At 32.4% G+C, this 12,284-nt stretch overlaps 1 protein-coding gene across 1 annotated transcript in view; it reads right to left on the bottom strand.

Annotated features, from left to right (window-relative positions):
- DNAH7 (dynein axonemal heavy chain 7) overlaps positions 1 to 12,284 on the bottom strand; it is a 203,189-nt gene that overhangs the window by 77,164 nt on the left and 113,741 nt on the right. The window contains exons 41-45 of the mRNA XM_011369246.2: positions 11,748 to 11,977; positions 8,450 to 8,780; positions 5,763 to 6,109; positions 4,122 to 4,302; positions 1,524 to 1,709 (exon numbers count right to left, since the gene is read on the bottom strand). Coding sequence (XP_011367548.1) covers positions 1,524 to 1,709; positions 4,122 to 4,302; positions 5,763 to 6,109; positions 8,450 to 8,780; positions 11,748 to 11,977 — 1,275 coding nt within the window. The remainder of the gene's footprint in view (positions 1 to 1,523; positions 1,710 to 4,121; positions 4,303 to 5,762; positions 6,110 to 8,449; positions 8,781 to 11,747; positions 11,978 to 12,284) is intronic.

Raw genomic sequence — 12,284 nt, 5'->3', positions numbered from 1 at the left:
GGAGGAATGGGACTGGCTGGTAGATGAGTCCGTCCTAGAGGGGTAGGTTGGGAGGAATGGGACTGGCCGGTAGACTCTCAGCATGGCACTGGAACGCCAAACAGCAGCCAGTGCAGACACCCAGAGCTCTCCTGGGAACCAACAGAGAAGGGCAAAGGTGGCTGCAGTTACTCCTTCCATTGTTCCAAGCTGATATAGGAGAGGAAAAAGAGCACTAAGTTAAAAATGTGGGTGATGAGAAGTCTCATTATTGCTCTGTCATTAGCCAGCTATGTGGCTCGGAGCAATTCTCTTAATCTTTATAAGCCTCAGTCTCTGAAAATGTTGAGCAAACAAATCTATCATTCGATAAATAGTGTTAAGTTAAATTTTAACTATTTAAACTAGAAGATGTTAATGCTATAACCATAGCCATTCAAAGATACAAACGAACAGACAAAGCTAAGAAGAACAAAAAGGTTGTACACCAGGACGAGGGCTACCAGAGCCCAAAAGATTAAACAAAGAACCACCACCTATGTGAGGATTTTAAACCAGTTTGGTTAAAAATAATTAAATAAACCAATACAGTGGGCACCAAGAATTAACCCCTCTTAGGAGAAAGCCCTGACATTAAGTGAGGCTCAGCTGAGGTCCCATGCAAGCCGAGGTCCCATGCAAGCAAATGCCTTATAAAATGATAAATGTGCTATCATTTACTCTATCTCTTCTTGCTTGACACCAGAAGACTGTTGAAGAAATTTAAAACCATATGTTTTAAATTTCTCCCTTCTCTTTATTCTCATCACCCTCCTTTTCTTTTTCTTTTAGTTCTTTTAAATTTTCTAAATCTCTCCTCCTTCTTATAGGACCATATTCTGGGTTAGATTCCAGTTCAATTTTCCTAAAGAGAGATGAAAAATATGCTGAGTTTTTTCATGAAGGAACTGAGAAGTGGAAGATAAAAGAGGGGAGAAGAAATAGGGTTAGGAGTTGAAATAGGTTTAGTCAAGGAGAAAACTGAGGCAGAATCCAACAAAGGGATTAAAGTTCAAAGCAGGGAACTCAACATTTGTTTTCTGAGGAGAAAAGCTACCAATCAATTGGATTTTAGGCAAACTCACTTTTTCCTCCCCCGAAATTTCAGTCTCTGAAGCGACTTAGAAATGGTTTTACTACTAAAACTCATAGGGATTAGTTGATAAAACACACACACACACACACACACACACACACACACACACACTCCTGATACTTTTATACTTGTTTAAGAACTAAAGTTTTATCATTAGGGTGTGCCATTTCACATTACATTTTAAGGCAGATCTTCTTGTTTCTAAAACAGATTTTAGAAGAGTGTTTATATAGCATCTTTGGGTTAATTTAGAGAATAACTAAAATATACAACTAGAAATCATTTTAAAATATTTTGTTCCTCGTACTTACCAAAACAAACAAACAAACAAACAAAAATCCCTAAAATTAATGTTGGCTGTCATGGGAGATTCAGGAAGAGACCTTAGAAATTCACTAGTATCCCTTACCTGTCGATAGTTGGATGTAAAGGCTCCCAGGTAAGCAACAACTCCTGAGGAAATGAGGATATCACCTGTCAAGTTAATGTACAACAGCCCCAGCTCCAGAGCTGTTTGGCCCCATCGTGTTTTCTCACCCCCAAGGCCTCCAATCAACTGCTCAGCACGTTCTAGCTTTTTGCTGCACAGGTCGACCTCAAAAATAAAAGTACATTTTTATCAACCTGTGCAAGTAGAGTAAATTTTAAAATTCTACAACATTTTACCCTCAGAAATCAGTTATTTTTTAAATTACATATGTCTGCTTAGAATTTTTTAACTGTCTAATTATGAATACTGGAAAGTTCATGACATTTTAGAACTTTTTCATAATAAAGTATATACTTTAATACAATTTATGAAATTCATAAGGGACATTTACATTACAATGTAAAGAATAGCACCATTTAAGAAAATGACCTACAGTATGAGACACTGAAAGTAAGTAATAGTGAATATTTTCTTGAAAATATAAACGTTTCCCTCCGTTCTAATAATCTAAATGCATTTTATTTTAAATATTCTATGAATGTTTTCTGCTCATTCAACTTACAGTTGATTTAGTGATAATTTTAAAGGTTAACTGTTTAAAAGTTTTACTAATTTGTGCTTACTTACAAAGCATGATTTTCAAGTCATTAAATTGTGTCAACCTACTCAGACACTTGCAATTAACCTCAAATTAGGACATCAATCAATAGCTGAGAGCCCACTTTGTGCATGAGACTGTCAACCAAATTTGATTACATGTAATTAAGCAATATGATTAAAAAATAAAGAGTAATTATGAAGGTGGCAAACTAGGGGAAAAGCCATTTCAATCCATGCCATAGCAATATTTCAGTAGGACACCTGAATTATTTTGATTTAATTTTAAGTGATTTAACATCATTATTCTTGGAAAAAGACAAGATTAAGTAAAGGTTATCTTAAGGCTCAAAATGAAATAATTTATATGAAAAAAAGTAAATAATTGATAAAAATAGAGCTATTGATTTGTAATTAGAATTTGACATATTTTTTCTTTATATCATTAGTATTTATATTGAATAAATGCTTTTAAATTAAAAGATACAATGCTATATCAGTTTATCTAAAGATAGGTTTTAAAAAAGCAAAAGTCATCTAATTGGTAATTTTTTTTATTTTATTAAATTTATTGGGGTGACATTGGTTAATGAAATTATGTAGGTTTCAAGTGCACAGTTCTATAACACATCATCTGAATATGGCATTGTGTGTTCACCACCCAAGGTAATATTTTTGGTACTTCCTAAATTTAAGCCTTTTCTCTTAAATTTTCCCCTCTTAATATCTTCTGTTTTCCTAGTTTCTATCTTTACCCATTATTCATTCAATGATATTGAAGTGTTGAATCAGATCTTAGGTTATAATAAAATTGTCATCAGAAACTACTAAGTAAAAATATTTTAGCTAAAACTGGTCCTCCGAATGCAGATTTTTAGTACACATATATATGCATATCTCCATTTTACATTACTATAACTTTCCAATTTTGTTTATGAAAATAAATACAAATTTCAAACATACAGCAGAGTCGAATCATGTTTACAGTGAGCAAGCACATATTGTTAGTTATATTATTTAAACTAAAACTGATCATTTGGAACTCATGCCCAATAATAGGTCACATTTCTGAAGATTAGCACAATATCACACATTTGTACAAATATAGAATTTGTGCACATATCCTACAGAAATAAGCAGTCTGGTACTGTGGAAAAGAGCTATTAGAGTCAGATTGCCTGTGTTCAGCTCTTAGCCTTAATGCTCAGAAGCTGGGTTGACCATGGACAAATTGCTCAACTTTTCTGTGCTTTAGTTTCTATAAAATGGTACAAAAAGATCACCTCACTCAGAAGGCTGTTGTGAGAATAAATGAGATAGTACATACTGCTCTCAGAAAAACAATGCCTTGCACGTAATAAGCACCCAATAAATAGTGACTGTTATAAAATATTTCAACTTTTTTTCTGTAACATAACCAGACTTTAGCAGTTAACTTTTGCAAACAATGTTACTATATAAGTTAGAGCAACGTTTTTAGGCTTAAAGACATTTCCAGGGGACACAGTATGGTTCTGGGTACTGAATTCTAATCTCAGCTTTGCCATTAACTCTTATACAACCTAAGTCAATTAACATTTTGGTTCTCCATTTCCTTAGCTATAACATGAAGAATGATTTAAATAATCTAGCTCAATATAATAGTAATATAAGGCAGAGATGATTAGCAATTTTTTTTTCTTTTGTGGGGGGAAAGGGCCAGAAGATAAATATTTTAGGTTCTGTGGGCCAAGAGGTAAAATCAAGGATGTTATGTGGATATTTATATACCTATTTAATATGTAAGCATTTAAAACTCTCAAAACCATTACTAGCTTGCAGGCCATAATAATGGGCAATGGTGGATTTGGCCTGTAGGCCACTGTTTCCCAATCCCTGACCAAGAAGTAAAGAGAACTGCTGTGTTGTGTGCTAGTGCAAACATCATTCTTATTTATGATAATTGAGGATTTGCCCATATTTGTCTGTATTATTCCATACCTGGTTTTCCAAGTCAGCTTTCTTTTGCTTATTTAGTTCAAGTGTGTTCTGAAGCTTGGCCAGCTTGTCCTGAACTTCATGCAGGGCTGCCTGCTTTTTTCTAAGACCATCCATGGCAATTTTAAGCTCTCCTTCAGCTGCAGCCAGTTTTATCTTTTTGGGAGCTACTATTTTTGCCACTCTACAATAAGTAAAATTGGAAAATTAAATACACATTTAATATTCTAGTGCACTTTCTATCACCGAAGTTGCTTCTTCTAATGTCCTTAGTATGACTCAAAATACGTCTTTAGGTGCAACCTATACTGATTTCTATATTCTCTGCTTCATCTAAGAATCAGTCGAACCTGATCCCAGCACATAAGAAATGACTACTAAAATAGATACAAAATATGTTTACAAATAAGTAATTGTTTTTCATCCAAAATAAAATATTTGATTGTTGCCAGTGTGAATTTTGATGATTTTACAAAAAAATATTTTACATATTCATGTACACTATTATGATGTTTGTGGAAATTAGCCTAATTTGTTGAGGCTTAATTCTGATGAGAAGGTGAGATGTTTTATCTATGTCCTTTTACTCCCGTTTTTAAATTTCAGAATATATCCTAACTAAACCCCAGTTATTCTATATATGTATGTTGCTAATAAAAGGAACTATGTAGGAAAAGGAATAGATCTAAGTTATTTTCTCTCTATCTGGAAAATGGAGTCAGTCATGTTATCTTTCTAAATAAAGAAAACATTTAATTAAAACTTGTCTTTAACATATATCATGGTCCAAAACATATAGAGCATGTAATATATATATAACATGATTCAAATTGTGTACGAATTTGAAAGCTGCTTTTTGAAGAAATAACCAATAATTTTGAAAGTTGCTTTTTGAAGAAATAACCAATAATTTTGAAAGTTGCTTTTTGAAGAAATAACCAATAATTTTGACTCCATGTACATGCTATAAAAGTTTACATACAATTATCAAAAAGGCTCCTTGTCTCATAAAGAATATTATCCCAGTGGTTTTCCACATGTGGTCCAAGTCATGCCCCTCCCCTTCAGGAGCCCATGTGGTCTTCCCTTGCCCACCTAAACATCTTTGTGAGGCTGTATTTTCTTCACATGCTTCAATCAAAACAACTGATTAGCAACAGATTGAATGAAGAAGCAGATTTGAGAATTCAGCTACCTTCTATTAAAGAACATATGAAAGAGATTTAATTTGCTAAAATATAAAACACAATCACTATTTTCTTAATTTTTTTTTGAAAATGTGGATTAAAAAATGTTATTTATGTTAACATGTAATGTTTTCATTGCTATTTTAAAATGATTTGATAAATATATATTTTTAATTTCTCAGTTTTAATTTCAAATATGGTAAATAAACAAAGTATTGGGGGTCTGCAATCATTGTTGAGAGTGGAAAGGGTTCCCGAGTCCAAAACATTGAAGTACCACTATATTATATTATTTAATTGATATGACTTTGTCTTCAGTAAGTATGTAAACACATAGCAGGTACTAGACATGATTGTCTGAGGTGACTCTCACCCATGTAGCTATAGTTTTATATTGTCTAACTGACCAAACTTGAAAATAAACACATCAGTTCATCTTCTTTTTGTCAATACTTACTTATCATATGAATCCATCGCTATGACCCATTTGCATAGACCTTCAGCTGCTGTGGAAGCATTTCTAATCTTTTCTGGAACAAAATCTGGATTTGGAATATAATTTTTTCTTATGATGTTCATATAAGCTGGAGGAATGTTGTCTTTGTCGTATTCATGAAGTGACTGTAGAAATCGAATATCACCAAGAAGTCTCTTAGCTGGACCCCAAAAATCCTCTATTTTTTTCCCTGAACCTGTTGGGTCAGGGATTTTGTCAGCTTTGATGCCTTTCAAGATGCATATGGCTTCCATAACAAGCTTGACACCAGCAGGAGGACTCTTCATGGATTTTACCACTGTAATGTCCTTGAAATAACAACATGCTAATTATTAAAAAAGAGTTGTTTATTTACGTATTACTTGTAATTGGTTCCTATTTTCAAACTAAGCCATAGGATATAAAAACTCATTGTTTATTGGGTAGAAATGGTGACTGACAGAGTTGTGTCAAGAAGCAATGAGAAGTTTGTCCCCCCAGAATGTCAAGAGCAAAAAACAATAATGAGAAGATACCCTATGTAAAATTACTTATGACATGAAGTCTACTTCAAAAACACATAAAAGAGAGATTTGGCCGTCACCAAGTAAGAGTTTTATAGCTTCTTAAAAAACTATAAAAGAGGCGAACATTAGAAAAACAAAAAATTATACATATGAAGGTCTCCTATAATCCTATTAGTTATAGTTAACTACTGTAAACATTTTTGTTTGCATTCTTCTATGTCTTTTTCCATGTCGGTGTATATGCTACAAACCAGTGTATATGCAATATGTTAACCAATGGAATCACAGTACACATGACATACAGGCTGTTTTAAAATCTGTTCTATTTTAATAACAATATATAGTAAACATCATTTCATGCCAGTGAACATTTACATTATCATTTTTAATGACTGCACAGCCTTTTGAGATATAGGTATGAACTATAATTTTAATACCCTATGCTTTTTTCTATTTTTAATCTTATAGTGCCATGTCAAATTAAAGACTCCATGTCTTTTATTTTTAAAGCTTTTGACATGTATTGACACATATTGACAAAGTTTAAGGGTGACTATTTTACTACATATACCCATAGCAACTCTGGTAGGCTTTCTGATAGGCAAAAAAAAATCTTATTTTAATCTATTTCTTTAAATATAAGTGAGGTAGAATACATTTTCATATGTTTATTGACTATTTGTACCTCCTCTTTTGTGAATTACTTCTTTATATCCTTTACTATCTTATCTTAGAGCTACTTTTTTTCTTATTGATTTGGAAAAAACTTTTTACATAGACACATATTAATTTTTTGTTTGCCATGTAATTTGAATACTTTTCCCCAGTGTTTCTAAACTTCTATCCATAGTGTTTATATCAAACAAAATGTGTTAGTTTTTAGGTACTAAAGTTTATAACTTTTAGAAAAACTTTACAAATTATGGAAAAAAAAGAGTATCCAGATCATATATATTACAAACAATATTGCATAGCTTTTTTCTGATTTCTCTCATACCTAAGAAATGCTAGACTCTGGTCTATTCCAAGATTAGAAACATGACCTACATTTTCTACTGTTTTATAGTAATATAACTATTTATATTTAAATTTTGTTCAATCCGAAATCTATTTCGGAGTAAAATATAAAGAAAAGATCTAATACTCTTTTCCCTACCCCATCCAAAAGCTTAGTCAAGATTTCTCACACTATTTATTTTTTTAATTATTTTTGTCTCTCTTAATCGAAATGTTCCCCTTTCACACCTTCATTGTTAATATCACATTTCCTCAAATCTAAAACATATTATAAAATATAACGTTATATTATTATTTTACATATCATCAAAAAAAAAAAAAAAACCCAAAACCACATACTGACAAACACTGACAGAATGTAGTCAGCCCTCCATATCCATGGGTTCCACATCTACAGATTTTCAACCAACTGCAGATTGAAAATATTTGGGAAAAAAATGTTATATTGTTGCTGATGTGTACTTTGTAGTTAGGCCTACATTGGTTACCACTATACTGAATACATACAGACTTGTTTCTGGTCGTTATTTCCTAAACAATACAGTATTAACTATTTACATAGCATTTACATTATACTAGGTATTATAAGTAATCTAGAGATGATTTAAAGCATACAGGCAGATGTATGTAGTTTGTATGCAAATACTATGCCATTTTGTATAAGAGAATTGAGCACCATAGATTTTGGTATCCGCTTGAGGTGCTGGAACCAATTCCCCACAGTTACCAAGGCACAACTGTACTTCATCACATCTACTTTAAAGAGTAACTCAAATGCAAAAGTGCCTAAATATAAAAAAGGTGCACCTTAGTATTAAACTATATACTGATTCTAACACCCCTATTGATTATTGTAGTGCAAAGTTGTTATGCAAGTCTGAAATAACAGTCATTTTATGGTGGGTTATAACATTTCTCTTTTCAAAATTATCTTAGTCATGCACATGCATTTCCTTTTTCCAGGTGAATTAGGGAATCCTTTCACCAGACTGAAAATTATTTAATTGCATTAAATGTAAAGACTAATCTGGAGAGACAGAATAGATTGTAGCACACAATGGTAAGTACTTTCTTGAGCTCTGATGACATGACATGTTCCCAGTAGGTGTGTGGCTGTGCTCTTACCTGTGCAGTGAGAGTATCAAGGGCAGAGAGTGCTGACTCTAATATTGGCAAGGCCCCTGCCAGGTCAGCGTCACATTCATCTTTGATGGCTTTAGAAGCCATAGCTTGTTCATTTGCTACTATCTCATCAGCTTTTACTATTTTTTCAGTTTTGGCAACTTCTATAGATTCCCTTTCAATGATTAACATCATTTCATCAACCTCTTTGCTAGCAACTTTTAATTGAGGATGGAGAGCCTCCAATTCAGATTGCATTGTGGCTACTTGAGATGCAGCAGAATCCAGTTTATCCAAACCCACTTCGTACCTCTTTTTCATTTTCATTACTTCACTGAAAGCAAATAGATAAAACAAGGTTAGTCATTAGGCTCTGTATCCTACTTCAAGGAAAAATCTTGAGCTTTGCGGGTTTTTTCAATGCATAACTAAAGGAGTGATCTGAAAGATTTCCACAACTTGTTTAAAAATATAAACTCCAGAAAACTAGTCTGTGTGCAATTAAGAGCAGTTAGTGTGTCTTGTTCATTGTTATATCTCTAGTACCTAGCACAATATTTAGGCACATAACAGAAATTCAAAAAATGAACATACTATGTATAAGGCAAGGGGTTTCTCACATCAAAATTAATGATGTGCTTCTAAAATTAGTCACCCTGTAACGTTTATTCCAATCACACTATTGTTTCTTAAAAATTTATTATAACTGCCTCTTTCAAATAGATTTCAGTGTCCAAAATATATTATTATGAATGTTGCTAAAGGTGGCAAATCATTTTACGATGTATTTAATATCTTGAAATAGGAATTTTTTATTAAAGCAAAAGTGACAAATAGGATAAATAATACAGCTCAACAGTTTCTTTTGGGTGTCAAAAAAAACATTTAAAAGTGAGAGCACAGCACATTTTTGTCACATGTTGATTCTCTCTGAGTTAACAAAATATTTGACAATAATCAGAACTGAGGATATTGGATATATATGATACTATATTATCAAGTTCAGTTTCAGCTGAAACCTTGTAGAGCAAGCACAGGAAAGTTCTCACTTTCTGCTAGCATGAAGCAGTTTCAGCATTTTGGTTAATCCCATGTGACGCTTTGCTAGCTAAATGACTGATTTCCTGGCAGATGACCTAACTTGCTTCTGGGTTCCAATATAATCTAGCTATAAAGAGAACAGAAGTCTTTAGCTATTTAGGTAAGAGTAACGACAGGGTAGAAGTAAAGAAAAATTAAAAACAAAGAGGAAAACCTGAAAGTTAATTAAGAATATGTATAAAAAGGCTAGAAAAGTATTTCTTTCAACCTTCCTATAAATTTGTATCTCATTTTTATAATCTTTCTTCCAGTTGGGATGACCTTAAAAGTGTGAGCATACTATAAACAGAGCCACAAGTGACATCCAAAATTTAATCAGAACCTCAAAGAGTTCTGACCCTTCTGGATGGAAAAATATAAAGAAAAAAAGAGCAAGATTTCCTTAAGTTAAAGATCATAAGATCTACATGGAAAGACAGTTATCTTGAGAGCTAATGAAATAATAAAGTTCAGCCAAGTCATGTAGCAGCAGCTTTGGGTGGGAATTGCAAATTTCACCAGATAGGTGAAGAAAAAATACTACTGGTATAATTCAAACATGAGAATGTGAACCACTGTAAATAGGAAAGTTATGCTACCTCAGCTGTGGATGGCATTGCAATAGTCACCATCGATACAGATGAAAAGTGTCCTACTGGAATCCAGGTAGCATCCTGGCCAATAGAGAAAAGGGGCTTCAAAATGCTTAAGATCGTGAGTTAGCCACAGAAAGATTTAGAATTAAGTAGAAACACATGCAAAAATCAATTTCATAGCATTAATATTTTTGTGTCGAGGAATCTGTGCAATTTGGTGTTTAAATATTTTTTAATATTTAAAAGAATTTGGCCTGTTAGCTTAACAGATCAGCCTTGTAGTTCCAATATAAATCATTAAATGGAATATTATTCATCCATGAGAAAGGATATCCTGCCATTTGCGACGACATGGATGGATCTTGAGCACATTATGCTAAGTGAAATAAGTCGGACAGAGAAAGACAAGTACTGTGTGATATCATCTAAAAATGTGACGTTTCAAAAAGTCAAACCTATAAAAAACAACAACAACAGAGAGTCTAAATGTGTTACCAGGGGACTGGGTGGAAGGGATAAGAGTGATGGTATTTAAGGACAAAAATTGTAATGAGCAGTAAATAAGCCATAGAGATCTAAGGCACAGTATAATGAATATAAACAATAATATTGTACTATAATTTTGTGATGTGATAAATAGCACTACAATGGCAATCATATTACAATATATAAATATATCAAAGTAACAAGCTATATACCTTAAACTTACACAATGTTACATGTATAAAAGGTATCCCAATATAAATTGTGTAACTTAGCAAAAAGTTAGATATGTATTTTTAAGTAAAAATCTCTTTATAGATAATATTCAAACATTTAAAAGAAATGAAGGCTCCCACGTATATAAGTTGAACTTACTAGATTTATAAATTATTTAAAAATTATTTAAGTACTTGGGAAAGGTTATAAATTATTTATAAATTATTTAAGTACTTGGGAAAGTTTGACTTATTAAATCAGATCTTAAAAAGGAAATAAAAATGTATTAAAAGTAATAAATGCAATATAAAAAATCTGTTTAAATAAGTTTTTGAATGTGACCAAAAGTTAGTTGAAAACCCCCTTCAAGGTGATCATTAAAATTTCAAAATTTCTAACTTTCTAGCCTAATTTAAGGTTTTTACATTTTTAATATACATATTGAGGATTAATTTCCAGAACCAAAAAAACTTTTGAAAAAACTGCTACATGTAAAAGTGATCTTCAATGCCATAAAAAAGTCCAAACTGACATATTCTGTGGTACATAAGTTAATTGTTGTTTATATTGATATTTTGAAGTGAGAGTTTATTTGAAGAAGGAAAGTCGAGTGGCTGTCTCGGTTTTTCAGCTGTTTCGTACCTAAAGATAAGGTTTATCCATTATCTAATTACTTATCAAAGAATAATTACTCTAGTGGTGTTTACTGAATATCATTGTCAAAGTATCTTGTGGCCTTACCAGAGCTCTGAGTGGCACACCTTTATTACTTCAACAAATATTATTGTGTATTTATGATGTGTTAGGCAAAGCATCTGTGCATCTATACATATGAAATAAATCTCTATTACATCATATCATCTTTGTACATACAAATATTTTTAAATAGCTGTAGCTTACTTAAAAATATAAAATTTCATTTTTACCTTCTTTTCTTTTCCAACAACAGTTTGAAGGTAGAGATTAATTCAAGGTAAGAGGTAGGAGTCACATAATTGTATCTTTGAAGTTCAACATAGAAGGATGTGGATAAATCTATAGTAGAAGTGTGGAAGCTTTTACACATTTCGATACAGCCTTCTCGTGTTTCCTCTGACATTTCAATTTCTTCCAAAAAGCGTGAGGCAACTGCCTGTAGAGCATCTTCAGGCCATGACTAAATTTAATATAAATGCTTTAGCACTTGATCAAAGTTCCTATTACAAGTCTGTTAATACTGCAGTCCCCTTAAGTACTTGCATGCTTAGGGCAGGGAGCCAGTAGTTAGTGCATGTAACATAAATGCTATGATTTGTTCAAGGGTCGGAAAAATTGTTCATGAGTATTGCAGGAGTGAGGAAGAGGAAAAGAACTAAACCTTTGGGATATCTCTTTCTGTATGCATTCTACTGTAATTATCTCATTTAATTCTCCCAATAATTCTCTGAGGTAAATGTTATTATCGTTTCCCCTAAACTCCAGAA

This window comes from Pteropus vampyrus, unplaced genomic scaffold, assembly GCF_000151845.1.
Source record: "Pteropus vampyrus isolate Shadow unplaced genomic scaffold, Pvam_2.0 Scaffold146, whole genome shotgun sequence".
NCBI classification, from domain to species: Eukaryota; Metazoa; Chordata; class Mammalia; order Chiroptera; family Pteropodidae; genus Pteropus; species Pteropus vampyrus.
This window is presented reverse-complemented; position numbering and strand designations above follow the sequence as displayed.